The sequence below is a fragment of the Lepidochelys olivacea genome (genome assembly GCF_965140295.1).
Source record: "Lepidochelys olivacea isolate rLepOli2 genome assembly, chromosome: 6".
NCBI lineage: Eukaryota > Metazoa > Chordata > Testudines > Cheloniidae > Lepidochelys > Lepidochelys olivacea.
In genome coordinates, this window is record NC_140416.1 from 66,663,875 (window position 1) to 66,691,100 (window position 27,226).

General features: G+C 45.4%; 1 protein-coding gene across 2 annotated transcripts in view; it reads right to left on the bottom strand.

The window, feature by feature from the left end:
• Nucleotides 1-1,420: 1,420 nt before the first annotated feature.
• The window catches only part of MAPKBP1 (mitogen-activated protein kinase binding protein 1), a 121,561-nt gene continuing 95,755 nt past the window's right edge, over nt 1,421-27,226 (bottom strand). The window contains exons 21-31 of one of the 2 annotated variants that reach the window (XM_084631707.1): nt 22,391-22,539; nt 21,775-21,824; nt 20,447-20,683; nt 18,083-18,252; nt 16,261-16,406; nt 15,578-15,757; nt 14,392-14,470; nt 12,499-12,809; nt 10,534-11,421; nt 7,336-7,421; nt 1,421-6,736 (exon numbers count right to left, since the gene is read on the bottom strand). In XM_084631707.1, the coding sequence (XP_084487833.1) occupies nt 6,443-6,736; nt 7,336-7,421; nt 10,534-11,421; nt 12,499-12,809; nt 14,392-14,470; nt 15,578-15,757; nt 16,261-16,406; nt 18,083-18,252; nt 20,447-20,683; nt 21,775-21,824; nt 22,391-22,539 (2,590 nt within the window). In that variant the 3' untranslated portion in view covers nt 1,421-6,442. The remainder of the gene's footprint in view (nt 6,737-7,335; nt 7,422-10,533; nt 11,422-12,498; nt 12,810-14,391; nt 14,471-15,577; nt 15,758-16,260; nt 16,407-18,082; nt 18,253-20,446; nt 20,684-21,774; nt 21,825-22,390; nt 22,540-27,226) is intronic. The other variant, XM_084631708.1, reaches the window with a different exon arrangement.

A 27,226-nucleotide genomic window follows, 5' to 3' on the forward strand; every position in this document is an offset into this window, starting at 1 on the left:
GATCCAAGGGGTTCCGAGTATGGGAGGGGCTCCAGGCTGAGGCAAGGGGTTGGGGTGTGGGCACAGTGACCAGATGTCCCGATTTTATAGGGACAGTCCTGATATTTGGGGCTTTTTCTTATATAGGTGCCTATTACTCCCCACCTCCTGTCCCGATTTTTCACACTTGTTATCTGGTCACTCTAGGTGCGGGAGGGGGTACGGGCTCTGGCCTGGGGTGCAGGTTCCAGGGTGGAGCCAGAAATGAGGAGTCCACGGTGTGGGAGGGGGCTCTGGGCTGTGGCATGGAGTTGGGGTGCGGGGGGTGAGGACTCCAGCTGTGGGTGCGGGCTCAGGTGTGGGGCCGGTAATGAGGGATTTGGGGTGCAGGAGAGGGCCTCGGGCTGGGGCTGAGGAGTTCAGAGTGCGGGAAGGGGCTGGGGCAGAGAGTTGGGGGCAGGGGGCAGTGGGCAGCGTCTGGCTGGGGTGAGGGATTAGGTGTGCAGCAGCAGGGGGCTCCAGGCTGGGGATGAGGGATTCAGAGTGTGGGAGGATGTGAGGACTCCAGCTGGGGGTGCAGGCTCTGGGGTGGGGCTGAGGATGAAGGGTTTGGGGTATAGGAGGGTCCTCCAGGCTGGGGCCAAGGGGTTCAGAGGGTGGGAGGAGGATCAGGGCTGGAGCAGGGTGTTTGGGTTGTGGGGGGAGGGTCAGGGGTGCAGGCTCTGGGTGGCACTTACCTCAGGTGGCTCCCGGAAGCAGCGGCATGTTCCCCCTCCAGCTCCTACGTGGAGGTGTGGCCAGGCGGCTCTGCGTGCTGCCCCGTCTGCAGGCACCACCCCCGCAGCTCCCATTGGCTGCAGAGCCGGCACTTGGGTCGGGGGCAGCGCATGGAGCCCCCTGGCTGCCCCTATGCATAGGAGATAGGGGGGGAATATGCCACTACTTCTGGGAGCCGTGTGGAGCCATGGCAACCAGGGAACCTGCCTTAGCCCCACTGCGACGCTGACCGGACTTTTAATAGCCCAGTCAGCAGTGCTGACTGGAGCCACCAGGGTCCCTTTTTGACTGGGCATTCCAGTTGAAAAGCAGATACCTGGCGATCCAGTAGGTGAGCTGAGAATCAGGTCCCATTTAAAATCTGGCAGGAGGAGGACATGGTGTCACCCCCGATAACTTCTATCCCAGTGGTTAGAGAACATGGTTGGGATGTGGGAGACTCGGGCTCAATTCCCCCCTCAGGCAGAGTAGGAGAAAGGATTTGAACAGGGGTCTCCCCAATCCCAGGTGAGTGCTCTAACCACTAGGCTGCAAGGTAGGCAGCAGCACCTCTTCCTCGGACTGTTTTGCGTGGAGTTAGACACCTCCCTCGCTCATTCTCACAAGGGGTCAGACTAGATGATAGTCCTGGTCCCTTCTGCCCATAAACTCTATTAAAGATGGGTTTGTAACAAATTATCACATTTTTATTGAAACTGTTTAAGACACAGAGTACAAATGAATACAGAGTTAAAAACAGGCCCCAGACGGGTGCCTCACAGTGCAAAAATCCCACAAACATAAAACAGTTTTTTTCCAAATAATTAAAAAAAAAGACATTTTAAAGATTTAATTTGTTTTTACCTAAAGCCAAAGTATAAAAAAACCACACATTCATAAATAAAGATTTTGTTTTTGTGTTTTTAAAACGGTGGAGGAAAAAAGGTAGTGTTGAAAAACACGGGTAAAGAGTTCTTTGTCTGGTGCCTATGGCATAACTAAGACATGCAGAGTGGACATGGCTTGTTCCTAAAATTGCTGCCCCATGCATCTTTGTCCATGCTTTACAGCAGGTTACCCACACGAATATGCAGTCCAATCCGGTACATTATTTACAACAAGCAATCCGGAATTCTGGACATCCTAGTCTTATCTACATCTGCTCAACAGCACTCCAGGGCTGCAAGAAGTCTTGTGTTTTTGTTTTTTTCTTCTAAATGAGGTTTTTATCATTTAATTTCCGGGACACTGCACCCCAAGGGAAAAAACTTACAAATGCAGGAGTATACCAACAGCGTTTAAATACCTCCTCTTCTGTTTTTGATTTTTAAAATGTACTTTAAAATTGAAAGTTCATACTGTTTCAACTCCTTTGGAGAAATATACTGCTTCCTCAGAGATTTGATGAGTGAGGAGAGTGCTAAAAGACCTGCCCCAACCTTTACTTGGGAGATTCCTCAGAAAGGAGACTACCTGAGAGAGAAAGTGAAAGAAATGCAGGCTCATGTAAGAGCACCAGCTGTGTGTCTCAATGTTCGGCCAAAAACATGAGTTGGCTTTAGAGGGAACTAAACACAAAGGATTTGCTGTCTTGTCAGATTCAAGTACTTTCCATGGCACCACCCTGTTCACAGGTCTTTGTGCATTGTCCTAAGAGCTCCCTCAGGAAAAGTAACACAAGTTACATCAAGATGAGAAGAAAAAACTATTGTCATTTCAACCAGGAACATCTGATAGGAGGGATGGCGTTTACGCAAAGAGGACAGAGTGGTAGGCCCAAATTCTTTAAAAGTTTTTGCTAAACAATAATTTCCTTTAATACGTTACATCCGCACACACACACAAATCTATAAGGGGTCCAGGCTCCAAAATTGCCTCCTCCCACAATCTTCTTCACTTGCCAGCCACCAATCATTGTTCAGGATTTCTCCTGCCAGACTATGGAATGACCTATGATGTACATGCAGGTCAAATGTAAGCAGTGCGGCCTGCAGCTACCAACTGCACTATCTTGTTGAGGACTTTATGCTCCCTTTGTTCTCAAAACTGGAATTTTTCAGCACACTTCCTACTGCCAGCAATGGGAAATCATGAGGGAATTGCCATATATATCTATATATCAACTGAATCAAGTTTTCTCTCTGCAACACTTTCTCCCTTCACCCCTTCTCACCACCAAACTTGGGATATCACTTTGATTTATAGGTCTTTAGCTTCACAACTCCTCTTAATGCTAAATCTTAAGCAAATGGTTGAGGTTACATACCTTAACCTTCCCACACCTTCTAAGAAACAGCTGTTTACATGGGAGCAGGTGGGGAAAAAGGGGCTCAATAAAAAGGCATTAAACAAAACAACTACCCCACCTATTCTTTAATTCACACCTCTAAACTCAGTCCTGGTTCTACTTCCCTGAAGCCCTGCCTCTGCTGCACTACATCTTTCATACCCCGTCAAGGCCTTTATTGGCCAGCCTGTGTTCTTGAAGCCAAGCCTATTTCTATTCCTAACACTATTCTCCTGGAGGCCCTGACTCTGCTTTCTAATTATTTTAAAGCTAAACACCCCACAGATTCCCCGCCCCCGCCCGCCGATCTACTTGCTTGAGCCTGCCCCTACCACAATTCTAACTAGACACTTGCCCCGTTTGCAGTTTTCCCACCTACACCCAGGACCCAGGCAAAGTCCACAGCCAGCACACACAAAAATCCTATTCATCTTTTTTTTTTTAATAAAAAAAACTCACTCTCTGTGAATTACTCTGAGGGAGCTGTATCTGACACTATTGTGAATCCTGATAGCTGCTGCTTTTCACCTACGACAGTCCGAGGTACGCCATGGATTGGATTACTGTATCTAACAGGAATGGCTTTGGGGCATATTCTATTCATTCCAACCATCTGCTCTGCAGCATTCTTTCCAATCCGGTGTCACCACCTCATACTTTAAATACAAATAATAATAAAGTGGAATCAATTCTACAAGGGAAGGCATATAAAGAACCCTCAAACCACTATTGCCGGTACCAGAAGATGCCTGGGTTGAAGGTTCTGCTATTTTACCTGAGTGTCTGTGCCCCAGTACCAGCAAGAAACCTCCTGTGGACTGGCACATACGTTTTCACAGTCTGAAAGTGAAGGGAGAATAGCTGGTTGACACACACAGTCAGCCTGACCCAGACTATCCCCATCAGAGAACCAACAGGATTGCCATCTCACATTCCATTCGTGAGCATCCCTGCCCCCTCCATCTAAGGAAGTTCCCAGAGATCTTCACTTCATTCCTATGCAAACAGCTCCTTTCCATTTGCAATAGATGCTTCCCACAAAATCCCAGCTCACCATACCCTTCAGCACAACACAATGGCGGGAGGGGACTAGAAGCCCAGCAATCTGAGGTTTAAACCTTGAAGTACAGTATAACTCTATTGAACTAAAGGTCAGAGAGGACACTTGAAATGTTTGGACAGATAGAGTCAGATGACAGGAGGAACCAGCTGAAAGGCTCTGAAAGGGCTTCCTACACCTGAAGTCGCCAATTCTGTAGCTCAACGAACTGATGGCTAGCCAGCAAGCTCAGAAATGGCTGCCCTGCAAGTCCCCAGCCCTGGAGTTCAACAAACAGATGGGCCAGCTGGCCCCAGACCAGCCAGTCATGTAGAGAAAAGGCTGCACCACAGGTCCCCCAGCCCCAGAGTGCAGCAAACAGATGGGCCAGCTGGCCCCAGACCAGCCAGTCATGTAGAGGAAAGGCTGCACTGCAGGTCCCCCAGCCCCGGAGTGCAACGAACAGATGGGCCAGCCTGGCCCCAGACCAGCCAGTCATGTAGAGGAAAGGCTGCACTGCAGGTCCCCAGTTCCCAAGTGCAGCGAAGAAAAGCCAGCTCCATTCCAGAGAACCACAAAACCAGAATGATGGCCAGCTTGCCCCGAAGCAACTACAGAAAAATCTACTTCAAGTTCATGACCACGGAACACAACTTTGGAGGCTGGCCAGCTTTAAAGGACCTTTGCTGATGCCAGCCAACATTTATATCCAGGGCTAGGCTAGATACTAGAGTTTCACACCCTGGGACTGTTCTGCTCTATGTTTTTTTAAGAGGAAGACTGAAGGCAGAGCAAGAAAATGGAATAATCTCCCTGGGTAGCCACCTGCTTTGATATGGATTCCCCTACACCACATCCTATTTTACTAGCTTACTGATACTGACCAATAGCAACACTGGATACTTGTAAGCCATGACAATAAATACATTATTGCCAGCTTGGAGAAGTCTGATAAGGCAAGAAGGCTATTGCACACAATCTCACAGGGGCAAGGTTTTCTATTTCTCCATCAAGAGATGCATAAAGGGGTAGGGAAAGGATGGGGATAGTTACATCCCACAATATCCGATACTGGCTGCTCAGCACTCCCCGGAGATCATTTTCTGTAGTCCGTTAGAAAATGTAAATTATTCTCTGCTCCCCTGGAAGGTTAAGAATATTCTGTTTTCCAGGTAGAGACAGTGAAACCTATTGACGGTCTTTCCTACCAGGACAATGAAAGCATCAAACTGGAAGGGAGCAGCAGTTGCATGGGTGATCACTCTGATTGAGGGCTTCACTCAAAGAGATGGAGGCCTTGCCTCCCACTTAACTTCTCCCAATAAAATCATTCACCTCCAACTCACCCCCTTCACCACAGTCTCATTAGAATCAAGAGATCAGTATCCAATTCCACTCTCAGAACATGGCTAAAAGGAATTTTGTAGCTGTCTTTTAATTTTCCTACATTATTTCAACCTTTTTCTTTTTAATGTTTGATGAAAACCCAATCTCAAGTATTTGAGCACAGATAAAATGCCAAAGCTCATTTAAAAAGCCACAATGTTCTTGTTACATAATCCCCACAACTTGATCCAAGGGGTAGCAAGCGTCCCCCTTCAGAAGAGAGCGGAGGTAAATTATATCCCAGACCGTCTTTGAAACAAAAGGAAAAGCCAACAGGGTTGTCATCACAACAGCAGGATTACTGTAGGAAACAAGCCAGGGATGGGAAAAGGAAGATCAGCAAGAGAGGATGCAGCAGAGAAGACCAATTTGGTAATTGCACAGACACTCCAGCCTGCCTCTGCTGTTAGGGGTTACTATAATACAGAGATTGCGTCTCGCGGGGATACGGCAAAGGAGAAAAAAATTGTTTGTTTGAAAAGGGAAGGAAATGGCCACCAAATACTCGTGAAAAGGTTAGCGCAAACGTCAGAAAAATAAATTAATAAATAGAACGTTTAAAAGTCTGCCTTTGGATTCTGATGAAGCCCTGGGAGGGAGTGATTGGCTTCATCCAGGCCCCTTTTGTTAGTCAGCAGTTCAGAGCTTCTTGGGCAAACTGAATTTATTTTTTGTTCTTATGGGAGATGCCAAACATCTAGCTATGGACAGATTTCCAAACAACTTCTCTACACTCCTCTTTCCAGGCTGTGTTCACAAACTGGAAGCTGAAGAGTATTGGGGAAAGTTATTAAAACTGTGACCAGCACATTGCTAAAAACTAGGAGACACCTGTTCTATGGGGCTGAGAAGATCAGTTTAAAAAGGTCTCTCCCTCCATAGATCAGGATGGCGACAGCACTTGTCTGAGGCTTCCACTGTGGTGGTCCTCCTGGGATTATTTCTATGGAGCTATCAGTTTTACTCAAAAAGTGTTTTTTCTGACCGCCACCCCTTCAGAGTTTTTTGTCCATGCGCCGTTCCACAGCTTGTAGTAACAGCTCCGAGTACTGTTCCAGCAAAGCCAGAGTCTGCTCATCCCCAAAACGCCTAGGACTGGACAGGGCAGCACCACTTCCCTCATTCAGCGACCTAATGGCATCGTGTGGCTTCACCAGCACCTTCTTGGCCCTTTGGAGCTCTTCTCCTTCCTTCAGGGAGTCCAGTTCTTTCTTCATCACGGAGAACGTTTCCGTTAGGAGGCCAGCAATCTTATCTTTGTCAGTAGAAGACTCCATGTCCATGGATACCTGAGAATTAAAAAAATGCAGTTAGAATTTAAACAAGACAAAAAGAAGGTGTTCTCAACCCTTTAGGGCCATTGAGAGCCATAAATGTGTCTAAGCAAAGGGTACAATACACTGCTCTAAGTATAGAGTCTGCCTTAAAGTGGTATTGGAGGGTGCATGTGTGCTCACATAAAGAGCCCAGCTCCTACTGCATATCATATTTGCTAATCCTTTCCCTGGGCATTAAAGGATTTAAGAGAAAAATCAGAGGATAATAAAACTTAATATTTCAATCGTGCTTTATATTTGAAGCCCTGTATAAATATTAACTGATCCTTTCCATACCCCTGCGAGGGAGTTACTGTTTACCCTTAGTTTACCGAGAAGATAATCAGGTACAAAGATTAAATGATTTGCCCAAGGCAATATGGCAAGCCATTGAATAAGCCAGAATTAGACTCCAGGAGTTCCTGACTCCCAGCCCCAAACTCAGATGCTGCCTCTGTCACTAGAACACGATCAGAAGAATGCCTCAATCCATCAAGCGTGTGTGTGTACTTAACTCTTGAGGTCTAGAGACAAGCTGACTGATTGGCAGACCAGTGTTTGAAGTCACTCACCATGCGGTAAAGGTGAACGGCCTTGCGCATGCTGTCCTGGAGCTCAGATACAACATGTTCACACTGCTCAATGCTGATGCGACGTTCTGAAGAGGGAGAATAAACAAAAGAACTAAGCCATGAACATATCCCAGTCTCCTAGACCACCCCAGCCCCTGCACATTTGTTAGGAAATCCATCTGTAGAATAACCACTTCCCCAACACAATGGCTAATACTTATTTTAAAGGTCGCGTGTGTGTTTCATTCAACTTTTAAACGAGAGGCTAAACCAGACAGGCTTGAGCCATGCATTGTGTAGGCAAGCACTGTGCAAGCGTCCCTCACATACCTTTCCAGAGATGGTCCTCAGTTCTAACATTCCACACTCCCACTTTTCCAGTCTCAGCCTCTGCAAAACAGAGACTAACTGCCCTGATTTCTGTCACTCAGTGTGGTTTTGTAACTGTGGATAAGCTGAGGCCATCAAAGCCTCTTTCATTTGTGACCCAAGTCAAGGTCTCCAAAGGCAAAAGGCATTACTAACCTAAAGTCCCACTAAGCAGCCCCCAACTCCTCTATAACCCCATGTACTTCTCTTTACACCATCTTCAGAATGAGACAAGCATCTGATGTGTTATGAAGATGAATTACAATGAAGGTTGTTTTAAATCATCAAAATGTATTGCAGTTGGGGACCAAGGTAGAGCTGTCAAACAGCACCCATGAGAATGGGAACTGTACTTTTCAACAATACATGACGTTTACCATTACATTAGAATTATAAAAATACCAGAAAAGCACAACTTCAGCTATACTCTTAATATCCCCTATTAACCCAGCTGTCAAACAGCTGAAGGTGGGCAGTCTTTAAACAACACAAATAGACAGACACATAGGCATAATTGCAGCTATTATCTCCTGCTCTGAAAGGCACTGGACAGACTCCTTTAGTTACCTAGAAAATAAAAAGTGGTCATAAGAACATTGTAACTCTGTACTTCTAAACTAGAGATGCCGTCCTTTGAAAAGCTGAAGGGGAACCTAGCCACAAGCATCAAGATAAAAAAAAAAATACATGAAGAACAGATAAGCCAGTGGCATATGCTGATGCTCCCAGACAGCATCTCAGATCCATGCATTCTTCACCTCCTGAATCACCAATAGTTTGAACACAGTGGCTTCAATTTTCTTGTCAATCATCCTTACTAAATTAGAAACAAAGCTAAACCCTTTCTGTTCAGCACCATTTCTGGACTTCTCCCATGATCTTCAACTTATGTTGTCCTCCTGCTCTGTGAACCACCAGCACAAAGAGAGGCTGTAAATGTAGTAAAAATGAATGGGCATTTTCAGCTATAGGCTCTCAGAGGTGGAGACAGTACCCCTTCAGAAACAGACATAGGTCAGTTAACACGGTAATGACAACAATATTTAGTACTTCTACAACACTTTCCTATATCTATATCTCACAGGACTGTGCAAAAGTAAATATCTTTATCTCCACATTTTATAGATTCTATTTATAGAAGGGAAACTGAGGGACAGAAAAGTCAAGTCATTTCCCTAATGTTACAGAGTGGTCAGTAGCAGAACAATGATAAAAACTTCAGGACTCTAACCCTCATTCTAATTCCCTATCCAGTAGATCAAACTAAGCTGCTGTATTAACGTCCTTTTACAAAGCGCTTGCTATATATTACGTATAAATAAAAAAATATGGCTGTATGAGCCTTTTAACATTTCCCGTTTGCTTTTTTTTTTGTGGTGGTGATGGTGGTGGTGGTGGTGGAGGATTTCTAGCTTCAGATCTGTGTCTCCCTTACAGATCTTGGGCTGAAACTTCCTGTGAACTGACCCCAAAAGTAATGTGACCTTTGCTCTGACTCTCAAATCTAGAAGAAAAACAAACACACCAGTGCAAACAGCTGGTCTGTGACATTACGGTTGTAGAATCAGATTCCATAGCTCCAAGTAGGTGCTAGCTCTTGAAAAGCCCAGATATACTCATTGTTCTGAAACTTAACTACTGTATAGTATTAAACTATACGCTCTTCAGGCCTAGGACCATGTGTCTTGCTGTAGATGTGTGTAGCATGCCTAATACAACACGGGGCTTCAATCTAGATCAGGGCATCTAGGCACTACTAAAATACAAAAAAACCCTCCACATCTAGATAAAAACCTCTCTTCACAAGCTTTCAATGGATACACTTTTTCTACATTTTATTTTATTTTTTATTGTTTTGATTGCCAGGCTTTGTGTGTATAAGAAATGAAGCTTTCCTTTTACAATCCACTGCTTCCATCAGACGGGTCATAACCCATTGTTTGTAACCTCACAGTTCACCGCTGTAGAGAGGAAGATAGCATTACTGAAGGACCCTGACAAGCAGAAGATAATAAAAGGTGACTTATTTCCCTACACAGCTTGGTTAACAATATTGGGAAAGAAGATGGGTTAAGAGTTTGTCTGACCTGTCAAACAGTCCACTGCCCTGTACACTGTCCCTGATGACAAGTTAAAACAGCCAGGAAAGGGTTACGGACTACCCCACCTGTCACATGACATAGCAATGGATTCAAGGGAAGAGTATCCCTTCTTTCTGGAGAACAACAGAGAGGCAAGGGAAAAGTCACTGGGGACTGCAGCCACTGTGGAGAACGGAAATTGCTTTGTTTTGATGTTACCCAGGAGTCTTCTATTGAACCAACCGATTGTGCCCTGAGGGGAAGGCCGGAAACAGACTGGGGCATGGCATTAGTTCTTTCTTGGGCTGAGGAGTAACCCTCCAGCTTACTCCCTCCCATTTATAAATAATTCAGAAGTTATAGTTTATTAACCCCACACCTTTTTCTTCAACCCAAAAGCCAGCAAGCTGAGAATCCCCACGGTGTCTATATGTGTGTATTACATTCCACCTGCCATTCCCTTTAGGGAAACTTGGATGCTACCAGATCTGCAGAACATTCGGCTGCTATCTGACTAAACATGACGTAAGACACAAGACAGAGAGGAAACAGAAATTCAAGCCACAGTAAAAGATGTTAGACTGAAATGTCTCACCATTGAGGGGGTGACTTATGGAACGAGACAGGTGCAGACAAGACGAGACAGGCCAGAAGCTGGACGTAAAGAAATGTGATGGAATCGTGAAGCGGTTCACAAAGACAGGAGACAGAAGGGGGAAGAAGGTTAGAGATGGGTATCCGTGCACACCTGAGTTCTGTGCCGAGGCAGCCACTGTTGTGGGAGACCTTGGCCTGATGGGGTCTAGTGGGCAAAGTCCAAGTGGGTTGTCTAGCACACAGCTAATGCTGGAGAACCTCTCTCTGTGTCTGGGCAGTGTGCTTTCAGGAGACCTTGGGTGCAAGCCTTCTGAAAACTCTTTCAGTTTTGGATTAGTGATCCCTGGCTCATCCTGGCGATCTATCCTCAGTGCTGGATTCTCCACTGGGCTCTCTTTAGCAGGTCCAACAGATACAGCAGTTTGGCTCTCCCTCTTGAAGGCCCGTCCCTCAAGAAGAGAAGATTTCTTTTTACAGACCCCAGCAGGTGACTGAGGAGACTCTGGTTCAAGTGGGGTTTTGGATTTGGTGGTGGGTGAGAAAGAAGCCAAGATGGGTCTGTCAGGCAATGGTTTGGGGATGTCAAGAATCAAGTGGGCGCGGTTTGATGATGCCAACTTGCTGTGAAAGGACTTGGGTGATGAGCAGCTTACAACTTGCTGAAGGGCTGGCTTCCCTGGGACATTTTCTTTTGTAGGTGGCTTGTTCTTCTCAGTCTCTGCTGTGGGAGTTATCTGTATCTTCTCAGGCCCCTGTGGGCTGGTCCTCTGCTCAGTCAGTGTTTCAACAGAGTCACCAAGGCATAGATTTTCCCCTACAGAGATGCTGCGTGACACCTTGGCCATGAAGCTGGTTGTGGGATTCATGTAGGACTTTGATTTTACAACCTTACTGTCTTTGACCAGCAGGGAGCTGGACCCATCCATCTTCAGCAGGCTTGCAGACAATGGCCTGCAATGATTAGGTTTTGGATCCTTCTCAACCACTACTAGTGTCTGAGGACGTTGCCTGATAGAGGATATCACTCCTGGACTCTTATCTGCAAAAATTAAACAGACAAACGTACAAAACTAGATAAAGGCTGCAGTGAACTGTGCAATCAGAAAGAACCACAACTGTACCAACCTATTAACTCCAGCTCAGCTTCTGGAACAGAGGTATTTAGAACAACTGCAACAGTATTAATGTAGCCGGATCTCAAAGATGAGCTCCTCCCCCTCCTTCACTCCCCAGAGGCACTGTTGCTTATCTTAAGAAGATGACCTTCCCATAAGGCCTGAGGCTAGAAGACCTTAGAAACTAGGATTTTTAAGTGAGAGAGGAAATCAGAGGAAGCAGGTTAAAGTCCTCAATTCTCATCTCTCCTCAGCCTACTCATTTACATAGAGTAGTGTGGTTTTAACAAAAAATAGTGAATTTAGTGTTGGTGAAAGGGCCACCTTGTTGCCCAGCCAATGTGCCTTAATTCTGACCTCCTCCTGACCAATCCTGACCTACTGCAACCAGCTCTGAGCAGAGAGGAGTTCTTTGTTCACGGCTCAGTCCATTCTTGGCCTCCCTGTTGAGGCTGTTAGACAGTGCTAGTTATGAGGATGGCGGCTGTACGCTGAGGACTGAGGGCTTGGCCAAGAATGCTGACTCACTTCACAATGGACACAGATTATAGAAATTTCAGGATGTTCAGCCTTTGCTACGGCAGCTTGGCCAACGCACAAAGTCATTAGTTCGGCATTTCCAGTTCACTGCCACAGGGCACTTCCCTCCCCTTGACAGAGTGCACCAACGATGACAAACATTGACTTTTTTTGTTTGGTCAGGGTTTTTTTGCTTTCAGTATTTCAGAGTCAGAACGAAAGTTGAACACTACCCCCACCAACCCCTCTATTCCTCCCACTCATTTGGAAGGCCAGCTAAGCCAATGATCCTGGCCAGAGCCAACAGTTGGTGGAAGCCGCAGACTAGTCTGCTGAGTAATTAAGAATATTTTCCTTGACAGACCAGAGCCTGTAGCTCACCTACCACAAGAACTATGATTAATTTACATCTCTACTAAAACTTAGTCCCCCCACCCCCATTTACTCTTGGAGTTACACTGCAGTCCCATCCACTTCCTTACCATCGTGAATGAGGTCATGAACTGACTGGGACTTCCTCATCCCCGCATTCCCAGTACCCTCTGGATAGGGTGCGATAACTCTTCCAAGTCCCACAGCAAGCCTATTAGTCTCCACTGCTGACTTCCGTTTTCTTTGGGTGTAAATGGACCGGTAAGAATTTACACCATCCAGAAGGCTGGCATTCTCCAAGGCAGCATTATGATGGCTGTTCCCATTTTTCAGCAGGTCGACAGAAACCTTCTTTGATTGGGCTGAAGCCTCAATGGGCTTTTGATCCAGGATCAGATTTGATGAGGAGCGTGACAAACGCCTACAGAGATAAGGCAGAGTTAAGACTCTCAAGGTGGCAACAAATGAATCACAAATCAACAAATAAATAGATGGCGTTGGGTAAAGAAGTACAAACTTATTAAGCCAGCTTCTCAGGGGCAAAGATCTCGGTAAATGGAGAGTGAAATGTCAAACTAACCTGTACTGTCGCCACACTGGTCTATTTTTCCCCCAAGGCAGTACTGGTCTCAAAGTATCCTATCCTGGGTGATACGATGAGCATTAAGTACCACCCATAGCCCTGGGTCAAGTGTTTCATGGAGGGACTTGGCAGGAAGGCAAGCCAGGAGAGAAGGAGAGATTCTATCAGGGGAGAAATGGGTCGGGTTGGGTCAGGTCAGGACTGGTCCCTCCCAGCTCAGTTTGCCAACACCAAAAACCCTCTCCTTCCACGAGAGTGTTTCCCAGAGGAACCCCCAGCACATTTGGTGATTGGTCAGTCCTGGTATAACACACATCAAAGCTGGTCAGGATCTTATGGGCTGCATGTTTGGAAAACCTTTTGCTCTCCTTAGGTGAAAGGCACTAGAAGTACCATCATTTTCATTTTTCCTCCAAGGCAGGGGAAAGTAGGGTTGTCCCTAACCCCAACAGGCTCTGCTCCACCTGACTGGATTGGCAGTTGGGCAGATAAAAACTCCATCACATATTCATGAGCGTATGCAGATTACCCTACAGCTGCTTTAAAATGGACTTTTCTGGAAATCTCTCAGTTTTGCTGTGGCACCACTGTAGCGCTCCTAAAACTAGTAACAGTAGAAGTGCTAGCATCAACCATGGTGGCACAATGCCAGTAGATGGTGAGTAACCCTGCCATGAGCAGAGGTACACAGTGACAAGAACACTAACAGTCAGTCTACGCTACCTCTGAGGTGGAACCTGCACTGCCACTTAAGCAATGGCAGGAGGTTTCTCCAAAACCCTTAATGTGGACACAAGCTGTGAATGCTAAAGGTGAACCTAGCTCCGTTTTAAATGATGCTGTCGAGTCAATTTGAACCCAAAGTTTAGATAGAATCATAGACTTTAAGGTCAGAAGGGACCATTATGATCGTCTAGTCTGACCTCCTGTATATTGTGATGTTGTGTATATTAAAGCTTTTATAAAGCCAATCAGTAGACGTGTTTACATTATTTTTGTTTCATTTTAATTTCAATGGAAACAGTTAATTTTAGAGGAAATAAATTCCCCTGCAGTGTTTATAACCTAGACACTGAATGGAAACCAGAAATGAAGCTGATTAGGAACTGACTATAAACAAAAACAAAACTGACTAGCACATTTTCATTGTCCAAGCTGAATGAAATGCAGAAAATGAAACCGAACATAAATGTTGAAAAGCAAATTAGATAAGCAGCAGCATTGCTTTAGGCCGATGTAGAGTAGCTAGGATGATACAGAATGGACAATCTGATCGGTGACAGTTTGCAGCCACCTGCCAGGTCCCCATCCAAAGAGACCACTGTGACAAGGTATGTCAAACCCAGAAGGCTGCTGGCATGTTTTAGACCAGTGCCCAGGAAGAACTCTATTCTCATTACTAAAAAAAGCAGAGTTGTACCTGAGGGCTGGGGACTGGGAGAGAAAGCGAGAAGAAATGCTGATATTTTCAGTTCTCTCCAGGGTCCTACATGATCCACCTATGGATTCAGGAGGAAATGTGTAAATTATACAACAAGATGCAAACATTAGGACAAATGAAGTTTTTTCAGATGAATTCTAGAAGGCGCTACTCCATTTCAGAGGAGATGTAAGAACTGCTTGAGGCAATAAGACAACACAGAGAATTAATTTTATCTCCTGCTGCCCTTTTCTATTCTACTCAGAACATCACAATTCCCCAGCCTCAAACTATACTAAAAGAAAGAAGGGTTTCCTAAGGACATTGCTCTTCCTTTCCCCATAGATTCTTCTTATCCTGTATCTAGGCTTGTGGGAGAAAAATAGACCGCATGCAGGGACGATGCTAGCTACAATCATTATCATGACTAGCAAGCCACTCTGATCCCTGAAATGACTGATACAAACTAAATATCTCTTTTTCCAATTTGATGTCCTCATTCTCACCCTCTGCCCTGCTTCTCATCAGTCTTTTGTGATGTTTGCTATGCAAATATGCACCACTAGAGGCCACCCCATCTTATTATACAGATGGACACACTTACCACTTAATTCATTTACACGGCAAAGCTAGAGATGGGACAAGAGAATGGGACTCCAGATCCCAGGGACAGTGCTTCACCAGGTCAACAAGAACAGTTTCACAAACCCAGTGTTTCTCAACCTTTGTGTGCTGGTGACCCCCTTTGGACTTAAAAAAAAATTCGTGACTCCCCACCCCTACTAAGACTTGAAAAGATAGGGGACTGAAACTGCCAAGCCCCAGCTCTGCGGCCTGGGGCTGGGGCTGAAAGCCCGAGCCCAGGACCCCCTTAAACCCATCCCACAACCCACCTGGAGGTCACAAACCCCAGGCTGAGAAACACTGCAGTAATCCAAGAAACAAGGATTCCTTTCTATAGCCACATTTCCTTACACACATTCAGACACCCTTTTCTTTAGGCCTTTCTACTTTGCTTTACCTCTACCACCTTCCCACCACACACAGGCAAAGTTCAGCAGTTGTAAAGTGTGAGCCACAGCAAGACAGAACCTTTGGGGTCTACTTGGTTTTATAAAGCAGATGGGTCTGGAGCTATCAAAATCTCATCAGGGAGAAAGTTCTTCCACTTGGTTTGAAGGTGTACCTTTTTCACCACCATTGACCAGAGTCTCGAAATGCTGCTTGAGGAACTTCTCCTGATCTGGAGTTTTGGGGACCTCTCCCTCCAGCATGCTAGTGCCTGCATCCTCCTCGTCCTCCCCATCCACCTGTTCCTCCAGGTCTGAGACGCCATCCACACTGAGGGGCTCTGTGCTCTCAGAATCTGGAAGGATGTGGCAAATAATGTACAGTCACAATAATGTCTGCATCCCGGCCACAACTGAACATCATTCTAAGAAGCAGTTACTCATGAAGGTGGCACATTAAGGACTAAGGACAGAGCACACGCAAATCAGCATTACTGCCATTAGGATGCAATTCCCAGATGTACAGTATTACACAGGCAGCACAGCCCACAAGGACAACAGCACAGAGTGGTCTGACTGTGCAGGTAGTTAAGGGAGCAGGCAGCAATCCACTTCACCCCCTAACCCTTCTCAAATGTATTCAGGGAAGTGCATAATCAGAAGTACCTGAATCTTTTTATGGTAATACCAGGGTGAGCTTTACTTTAATAGGAAAGTAGCATCATCCTAGCTCCCCAAAGATCACATCACGTCTTTGAGTCCAGTTTGCCACCAAGCCCGGCAGTGAACGATCCCAGTAAGTTTCGGCAGCGTTCCATGTGGTGTGAAAATGGGCTCAAATCATGTATTGACATCTCACCTTCATTTGGATGATCTGGGCTGGAGAGGCGACTGCTACTGTAATCTACAGAGCAAGCACTGTCAGGACTGTGCTTATCAGGGCATCCGTTGCTGTGGTAACCTCTAACTAGCTTCCCGGGGGGCAGCGCTTTTACCTGGAACTCACTACAAGAGAGACAGGAAGAGTACAAACTAGAAGAGTTAAAGATTATAATTTTTATTATAATAATTTAATTATAATAATCCAGTTAAATATTATAATTTTTAGAGTCCTTACCTGTGTTAGTAACACCTTTGATTATTAAGGAAAAAAAAGTCATTTAAAAATTAAGTTTATTTCTTTTACCATATATACAGTTTATTTTTGCATTTCATTAGGCTTGGACAGGAAAATCAAACTGGTCTGTTTTACTTTCTGGTTATACTCAGTTTCACATTTTGATTTTCAGGCACTAACAGAGCTGCTGTGGTTGGGTTTCCAATGCTGCAAGAAAATGAATGCGCTAGTCCATTTGAAAAAAAAGAAGGGGTATTTTCCATAACATTCCTAGTCACCGATTTTGTAAACTCAATTTTTCCAGAATTTGAGGCCTAAGCCAGGGTCTGTCTTTCCACACTCTTATGTCCTGTTTCTCTGAGGGTCTTAGTGTTGTGAAATAAAGCAGATTCTGAGGACAGCAAGACTGATTTTCATCAGTGAATACTGCATGGAAGTCAGCATTAGAAGATTCGAATCCTTGCTCTTGTCCCAGCTCCACATCAACGAGCAAGGCCAATGGTATCCTTTCGCCTTATTTGTGAAGATTACAGTGATCCATTTCATGGAATACTTTGGATTCAGCCCAGGCGCTAAGATCTGACTTGGAACATGAAAGTCACCATGACAGATATTTACTGTAAAATAACTGTACGGAGATTAGCCCTGACAGCTTGCAAACGGTGTGTGCTTTGTAACATGTCCAATCTGTATCCAACACCACCACAGGCCCCCCCTTTCTAACATGCTGGAACTGCACATGGGCCTGCTCTGTCTAAATATTATTACTATAAAATTAAAAACATAAATAAAGAGAAACTGGGGTGCGGGCAGGCGGAGGGGGAGGGGGATTAAAAGTTTCAGCTACATAAAGTTGGCTTGCACTATTCTTTGAGAGCTCACCAAAAACTCACAACCGTTACTCTGTAGTGGAACAGGAGTAGGGGAATTAAACAGCTCTAAGTGGAAGGAGAGGGAGTGTTATTCAGAAAATGAAATGGGGGAGTGAGGGGATACAAGGTGTAAAGTGGAACGGTCTAAAACAGAAAGGAAGAAGAGAAAATGGAAGACAAAAGGTCTTCTCAGTCTCTCTGATTCCATTTAGCTGAGGTAGTCCAGCTTCCTGCCACTATGCAGTCATCGCATGCATGTTCATTAGTTTTGTCCATCCTGGTTTTAAAATGTCCCAAACAATAGGGTTTCCACCACATCCGTAGGGTGGCCATTCCACAGCCAAATACACCTCCACCATTAGGAGGGTTTCCAGCATAAGATTTTCCATTACTTAAATTCAACCCACACAAGGGAGGAAGAAAAAGAGAGGTTCTTCCAACTTGTCTATTTTAAGGAGAAATTGGAGGAGTTTGCTGACATGCATGACTTGCTTGCAAGCAGAGACACTTTTACTGAACCCTAGGTTCAGCTCCCTTTAGAATCAGGAGTGCATTAGTAAAGTCCTTAACTAAACATGTCAGCATCGAGCTGACAATAAATCACCTCACCCAAGTTACCACAGCTGCAGACAAGGAAAATAATGCAGCAGTGGCTTAGCTATATACAAAAGAGATTGTTTGGTTTTTTTAACCTGCTACTGTCGGTGGGATGGATCTCATCTTGTTCAGGGTAGATTACACATTCCTCGCTCTCAAAGGGCTCCAGTTCCTGAGTGAAAACCCCCTCTTCACAAGATACAAGCTGAATCATTTGGGGTCGGACACAAGGCCGGCTGTCCTGAGGAGCTATGGAGTCTCCAACCTGGTGCAGAAATATAGAAATAGTAGAGGTTACTAGTGTATTTCCTTGACGTCCGCAGGGCATCTTGGGAGTTATACAGTGCTCACTACAGCAAAGGGTGCAATTAGAAAACAGCACTTTTTCCATGGCCCTGTCCCATCTCCCCTCCTACACACAAACATACATGCCCCATCTGACAAGGTCAACCAGCTATTACACACATTGACCTGGATTCTCCTCTCACTTAGAATCATAGAAGATTAGAGTTGGAAGAGACCTCAGGAGGTCATCTAGTCCAATCCCCTGCTCAAAGAAGGACCAGTCCCCAACTAAATCATCCCAGCCAGGGCTTTGTCAAGCCAGGCCTTAAAAACCTCTAAGGATGGAGATTCCACCACCTCCCTAGGTAACCCATTCCAGTGCTTCACCACCTTCCTAGTGAAATAGTTTTTCCTGATATCCAACCTAGACCTCCCCCACTGCAACTTGAGACCTTGTTCTGTCCTCTGCTACCACTGAGAACAGTCTAGATCCATCCTCTTTGGAACCCCCTTTCAGGTAATTGAAGGCTACTATCAAATGCCCCCTCAGTCTTCTTTTCTGCAGACTAAATAAACCCAGTTCCCTCAGCCTCTGCTCATAAATCATGTTCCCAAGCCCCCTAATCATTTTCATTGCCCTCTGCTGGGCTTTCTCCAATTTGTCCATATCCTTCTATGGATAGTAGTGGGGGGCCCAAAACTGGATGCACTACTCCAGATGTGGCCTCATCAGTGCCGAATAGAGGGGAATAATCACTTCCCTCAATCTGCTGGCAATCCTCCTACTAATGCAGCCCAATATGCCATTAGCCTTCTTGGCAACAAGGGCACACTGCTGACTCATATCCAGCTTCTCGTCCACTATAATCCCAGGTCCTTTTCTGCAGAACTGCCACTTAGTCAGTCGGTCCCCAGCCTGTTGCAGTGCAGGGGATTCTTCCATCGTAAATGCAGGACTCTGCACTTGTCCTTGTTGAACCTCATCAGATTTCTGTTGGCCCAATCCTCCAATTTGTCTAGGTCACTCTGGACCCTATCCCTACCCTCCAACATATCTACCTCTCCCCCCAGCTTGGTGTATCCACTTATATCAACAGCAAGAGTAACTCCACTGAAGTTAGGTACCAGCACAGAATGATCCATCTTGATCTAAGTAGTCTCTGGAGCAAGGTAATTCATTGCTGACTAGGACCTATAGTCTTCACAGGCCACCGCACTATGTTAAAGATAAACTCAATCACAGGCTGCCCTAGAACTCTGTGGGCCTCAGATGACATGCAGGTCAGCCATTCCTGGAACTGAGGAACCATGGCTCAATGAAGGGGAGTGTTCTAGACCAAAGGTGAGCAAACTACGGCCTGCGGGCCACATCCGGCCTGCGGGACCCTCCTGCCTGGCCCTTGAGCTCCCAGCTGGGGAGGCTAGCCCCCAGCCCCTCCCCACAGCCTCAGCTCGCTGTGCCACCTGCACTCTGGGCGGCGGGGTTGTGAGCTCCTGCCGGGCAGTGCAGCTGCCAGTCCTGTTGCTCTGAGGTAAGGGGGCGGGGAGCAGGGGGGTTGGATAAGGGGCAGGGGAGCAGTCAGGGGACAGGGAGCGGTTGAGTGGGGCAGAGGTTCTGGGAAGGGGGGGGGTCAGGGAAGGAATGGGGGGGGTTGGATAGGCGTGGGAGTCCCGGGGGGTGGGGGATTGCAAGGGGGCAGGGATGTGAACAGGGGGTGGGTAAGTCAGGGGACAGGGAGCGGGGGGGGGAGGGGTCAGGTGGGGGTGGGGTCCTGGGAGGGGGCGGTCAGGGGACAAGGAGCAGGGCGGGTTGGATTGGTCAGCGGTTCTGAGGGAGGCAGTCGGGGGTGGGAAGTGGGGGGGGGCGGGGTGGATAGGGGTTGGGGGCCAGGCTGTTTGGGGAGGCACAGCCTTCCCTACCCGGCCCTCCATACAGTTTCAGAATCCCAATGTGGTCCTAAAGCCAAAAAGTGTGCCCACCCCTGTTCTAGACAGAGGTCACCTGGCTACCTGTAATAGATTCAAGGGAAATAAAGTGCAGGAAATCAAGCAGGCATTTACTATGTCAGGCTCAATTCCCATTGGCCAGCAGCGGTCAAAGAGCTCTAGGAAGGCTCCTGTGGAAAATCTTGGGTTTCCCATTGCCTATACGTTGAATCCACAGCCACTGTTACCTTGCTGACATGCAGAGAGAGATCAGCATGCTCTTCTCTGTCATCCCCATTGCTGGTCTGGGACAGCGAGTCTCGACTGGGGGATCGAGAGACTGAGAAAGACTCCAGCTGGCGCAAGTCCAGCATGGATTTAACTGTCATCTCTATGTTGCTGGTTGGCTGGGACCAACGGCCCCGCTGCCGGGGCATCTTGTTCATTGCAGTCTCTGAATGTTGGATCTCTGCAATCTCTTTCGCCTGGAGGAAGTCAAAAGAAAAAGATAAGAGCTTTGGAGGTAAAATTCTGGTTATGGAGAAATAGAAGAGAAAACCAAGGATCAAGTCAAAATAGCTGTCTATGCATCCTCCCGAACCCAAAGCCCCTCAGTCATACAGAAAACATTAGTTATAAGAGACTCAATGTGAAGATGATCCAAGTGAACCCTCCTTGTAACAAGATTTAATTAACCAAAGAAACCAATTCAAAAGTTTTCATGTCAAGATAAAATGGTTCAGTTAAATTTCAACCTCAAGCGACGTATCCTTATAGAGGCTCATTATTCAGGGCTGAAGTGAAGGAGCATGATACCAGAGGTAAAGAATTGCCCCAAAGGGTCCTAAATATATATGGAAGAGTATCCAGCCTGTGTGAGCCGCTGAGAAACCACAAGACCCTCCAATATAGCTACTAGATGTATTTGTGTAAGGCGGTGTGAAAGCACACAAGTGCTGGGTCTCGTGCTATTAGCACAAACCGAGACACCGAGACTGCTGCACTCAATAGTAACAATGGGTAAAGAGGTGGATTTATTATATGTACTAGGATTTCCAGCCAGATCCTTTTAACATTTTAAAAACTCTCCTTCACATCCTATCCTGCACCGACAATGGGACTTACTGACTAGATGATCCAGTACAGTTAGATCTATTCCAGGATTAATTTTTACGATGATCATGTTCTACAAAATCATAGGCCTCTGACTGCCAGATGCTGGGACTGAATGACAGAGGATAGATCACTCAATAACTGCCCTGTTCTTTTTTCATTCCCTCTGACCCATCTGGCACTGGCCGCTGTCGGAAGACCGGACACTGGGCTAGACGGACCATTGGTCTGACCCAGCATGGCCGTTCTTATCCTCTAGCCACAATCAGCACATGGTTGTGCTGGACACTTCCTCCCAATTGAATGCTTCCTCACAGAATGGCCACAGCAATGGGATTCCTGCACTGGGAGATTTCTTATTGCAGTATTCCTACCATCAATCAGAATTAGTAGTTTCTGGTCTCCATAGATACTCACTCCTCCTTATGATGAGAAGAAAAATGTTAAAGAATTAGTGACTCACCCTCCTCATTTCCCAATGGGAGAGGCTTCTTGAGAGGGAAAGGTCTGGATCTGGAAAGAGAAAAAACTATATCAGGTTGGCATCCTGGCCAATAAGGCTATTTTATCCCCCTTTCTTTCCTCTAAAGCCTCATGGCTACTGCATTTTCACTTGTGATACCTGCCTCCAGTAATGATAACTCCTAGAAGCAGGTATGGCAGAAACCATTTGAAGACTGGATCTGGTTTCTTCAGGCTTCCACTGACCTCTGTGGCTTTCCATTGAAGAATCAGAAGCCCGAGGAGTCACTAGACTAATAGCCCCCATAGCTCTGATTGAAAACCTCTTTGGCCAACTGGAATCAGTAAGAACCCGTTGAAAATTCTCACCTGAAATTTCCATTAGGGAAGTCAGAATCGGCCTCTCTCCAGCTCAGTATAGGCAAGCATGGCTGTTGATCCCCCGTCTGCTCCCATCCCCAAAATATTCTTTTGGTATTTCTCTTCCTGCCTGCACTTGATTGTCACCTTCGCTATTCCTATGTCCCTTCTCTGCCCCATACAGCCTCACAAGTCTGCCGAGGCTCAAGTCCCCTTCCCTTTTCTCTGTTCATGCCCCTTTCCTTTCCCATTTATACCTGAGTCTCTCTCAGGGTTGCAGTTGGATTGAATTTGGAAAGACTGTAGCCCATTTAACTCATCTTCATCATTCCCTTCATCTTCACCATCTTTGTCGCTGTCTGATGAAAGCACTGGCACCGGTGATAGGACAGAGGTGGATTCGTGCCTGGGATGAAGGAATCAGAAGGAACATTACAGTACATCGTAAGAAACCCCCATACGCAACCTGGTATTCCCACTTGACACACCCATCATACAGCACAATTAGCAAGGTGTACCAATTTCTCCACACATTTCCCTGATCCTCCAGCAAAACCTGACTTTGAGCCACCGTTCAAGGTACGCACCATGCAAAGGTGCAAAGAAATAGACCAGCCCAGAGGCAGTCCAGCATGTTCATGTGTTAGGAAGAGGTAGAGAATCCTGATTAGAAATGCACTCACTAGAGCTGAGCAAAGTAAAACTGTAGTTTCATCTTCCAATTTAATTCCAATTTAATATTGAACAGTAATACTGCAGATAGCCACATTTAAGGTCAAGATTGTCAGGACCTATTTAAGAGAGAGAAACAATTTCCTTTGTTGGAGCATACTGTGCAACATAAACATCACAAGATGTTCCTTTTGATGGCAGTTTGACATTTGAGAAACAGACGGATATTGTTGTAAAGAGACCAGTTTGATTCCTGGATGCAAACCCAGTGACCTCGTGTGCACAGCTCATGCACCATAACATATCCATGCTGTAGTGTCAGCCTGGGGGCACACTGAAGGATGTCAAACATACCTTGAATAGATCCTTAATCAAAATGGATAAGGGAAGCATTCCTGGCATGGATCCCAGAGGCACCCCAAGCATAAATTTCCATCAACAAAGGATTTATGAGCACAAGAGACATTTTCCCCACTCAGTCAAATTAGAGCGGAACCAAAATCAACTGAAGTAACAAAGTGCAATTAAATAAATTAAGAGCCTTCAACAAATCAGTCAGCACAGCACCCACACTGTGACCTTGCGCAAGGGAGCCCAGTGTAACATTAGCAACCTTTACAGAGGGCTGTGGGTGGGTGTCAAGTGCAAGACATTCAGGAGACAAAAATAACTCATCTATCAAATACAGAAACATCTGGCTAGGGACCAAATTCTCCTGCAATTTACAAATTTCAGGCAGTACTAAAATAGGATCCTCTATACAATGATGGCACTTTAATTTCTATTTTATATGGAGATGTAGAGGGATCTTACTCACACCTTTTCAGATGACTTTCAATATTTTAGGAGTAGGGTGCAGAACAGAACTGAAAGTTTTCTTAGTAGATTCTTCCAGCAAAATGGTCCAATTGCAGATTTCCCTTCTCTGATTTATCCATCTGCGCCCGTCAGTCTCTGCATCTTTCCTATTGGTCTCCATGTCTCTCCGTACTGTCCTTCTCAAGGTTTTGTGCCTCTTGTGCCTGAGCAGTGACATCCTGCCAGGGCTCATGCATTATAACACCTTTTGTGTATGTCCACACTGCAGCTGGGCACCAGTCTCCCAGCCTGGATAGAGAGAGACTAGCACCAGTGGGGCTCAACCTAGTGCACTAAAGAGAGCAATGTGGATGTTCTGGCTCAGGCTGGGAGTCTGGGCTCTGAATGCTAGTGGGTTGGGTGGGCTTAAGCGTCCAAGCTCCAGCCTGAGCCAGAACATCCACATTGCTAGTTTTAGCATGCTAGCTCATGCCTCACCAGCAGGAGTCTGTTCACATGGGTTGGAGACCTGCTCCCAGCTGCAGTGTAGACATATTCCAAGTGGTGATCCTGTGGTTTATACCACAATGTACAATTTTTTAAATATACTGGAGACAATGCTACCTTTTATGCACTGGTAGGTTTGATGGTGGTTTTTCTATTTGGTCCATCAAGGATTTTGTTGGCATTTTTTTGTGTTTTGTTTATCAGGTTTTTTAATAACATTACTAGTCAGATATCTCAAACTTAATTGATTATATTGTGTGTCAAGTCACGGCTACTTTTTGGGAGATTCTTGGGCATACTGGAGCTGGTGGGAGTGGGGAAGGGCTAGTAGATCAACCAGAATGGATGAAATTTACACACACAAAGCTACACCAAAAGATAGTCTCCATTTGACAAATATGGACTGACAAAATTAGTAGGGAAAGAAAGGACATATTCAAGCCTTTTCAGAAGAACGGAATAATGGGATGTAAATAAAATTTTAGAACCATGAGAGAGGTCAATGCAAACTGCACACAAGCTATCAAACACTTTATCAGGTTGGATATGTCTAATGCAACTTTAAGTCTTTGTCCTACATTATCACAACAAACCTTACTCTCTGGACATCCTTCTCTGTGCCCAACTTTATGCAGTCACTTGTGTTCTTCAGATATACTCCCATGCCTGGTCACTGTAGGTAATATTTTCAAAAGCACCTAAGTCTCATTGACTTGAAGTTTAGGTGCTTTTGAAACTTTAAGTTTAGGTGCTCTTGAAAAGACATAGACTCCCAAGTCATTTGGGTGCTTTGGAAAACCTATAACCTGTAATGTCTATTTTACTTGTCCAAACCACACACCGAATCACAACCTTTATTTCTTTCACCCATTTTGCTCTCCATGCCTTCTTCCACGAACTTTGAACCCTCTTCTTGACCCTCCTCCCACTCTTCTTCCAGCAGCCCTATATGAACCCTAATCTTCCTCTCTAAGTAACAGTAAAAACAAATCTCAAGATAAGTGTTACTCACTTAAAGCACATTATTTTATTCCTCTACTCTTGTTCTCCTCCCTTGCTCCCCTCATCCAGCATTTACCTTCTCTCAAATTTATCATCCAAACTTGGGTCCTGAACATGCAGCAACTCCTTCCCTGGGGGTGGCCCTGTGCCCATTTGAAGTCCCATTGATGTTAATGGGGCTCCCTGCAGGTGCAGAAATCCACCAACTCAGTTACGGGATTGGGGCTTCAATTGTAAGCTCCCCGGGGTAGAGACATAGTCTTTGGTCTGCAAAATAACTAATACACCATTGTAACAATGCCATTTTGTGTTCTGAAGTTAATTCATACTTAAACAAAGGAGGCGGGGGACGGAATCTAAGAACAAGTGACTGTTCTTATAACAGACACACTTTTAAATGTTTCAACACTGAGCCTGTGCTGCTTGCCCCCTCAGACCTCAAGGACACATTCATCCTATTATAACACGCTTAGAGGTAATGGATGCAGAACACACTGGCAGTTCTGTACTTCCTCTCTCAAAAGGTCTGTGGGTTGAAAGCAGACCCCTTTGTAATTATCACAATGGTATTGATTAAAATGGAGTTATATTGGTGTAAAACTGGAGTAACAGTAGTGAATCAGGCCCTGGTCTTGATTTTACATCAAAAGCCTGTCACATTCCTAGCCATGGGAAATACCCAGCTTTCCTGGAATGCACCACTACCCCATCGAACATTTGACAAGGGGCTATCAATTTAGAATAAATCCAAGGACAAACGGTGCTTCTCTAGAGTACATACAAACTCTTTACACTGGTTTTAGAAGCACTAGCCAAAATTAAACCAAGTTTATCTCCTGCTATTAAAGATAGATCTTCAATAAAATCATACAAAAAGGGGATTTAAAAATACACTCTGCTAACACATGCATCTATAATCCCTGAAACTTTCCAGAGTGAGATCAGTGTAAAACCTCTCTTCCAAATAACTTGGGACCAGGTGCTTTCCAAATAATAAAACAATGTGTTCACACCAAAAATCAAAATATATTAAAAGCCTCTATGCAACTCCTAGTATGAAAAACAAAAATATCTCAAAGAAGCCCATAATGCACCAGCAATATGAAATGACCACAGGCTACATTTCCCCACCAAATAAACAGCTCAAGTTAAATGGGGAGAACACATCAGCAATTCTCATGTCCAGAAGGAGAACCCAGAGGGGTATTGCATGCAGTAGAGAAAACAGCAGCAGCATAAAAATGAAATGGCTCAAAGGAATTCATTATCACATAAGGTGGGGTGCAGAACAATAGGATTCCAGGACAATAGTCAGTGAGGCCAGTTCACAAAACTGCCAGTCGCAGCTGGATAGACACAGCATTATTTTAGATTATAAATCTTCAGCTCACCACTGCCTAATCAGTGCTCTCACTTCTCCAACTTTCTGACGCTCTTTTTTTGCTCATTCACCTTGGGACACTCTCAGAACATGGAGGCATTACACCAATTAGCTGGTGAAACAGATCACCTCCCTTGCTTCCTACCAAAACTGTAAACAATACAGCTCTGAAAGGAGCCTCACAAAATAAATACGTATCCCTGGGGATGGAGCATCTTAATGCTTCTGTGGACCTTGTACCTAGACCACTTATAAGACAATACTCTTACACCTCAAGAAGCAACCCAGTTCTATACAGCCGGTTATGCACAGATTCTGAAGGCAAAACAAGAGCAGATATTACATATCTATAAAACATGGACTCTTACTCAAGACCCTCAGCTCCTCTGCTCCACGCAGTGACTCCGGACCAATGGGCTATTCCTTCAAATTCAGCCAGCAATCCAAAATGCTCTGGAACCGTCTGCCGATATCCAGTGACCACACTGACAAGTCGAAACTGAAAACAAGCTGTAAGCTGACCAACCTAAAATGTTCCAGACTAGCAAAGAGGTCACCAAACAAGTTTTCCAAATTGCTTGTGCTGGTGTGGCACCCATTCAAGCCTCCAGCAAGAGAATGTGACAGAGACAAGTCTCACCTAATGCCGAATGAAATGGAGCGTCCGACACAGACTGCGCCTCAATAAGGCAAAGTTGCAGCTGCTGGAATGATAGAGAGTCTGCTATAAAAA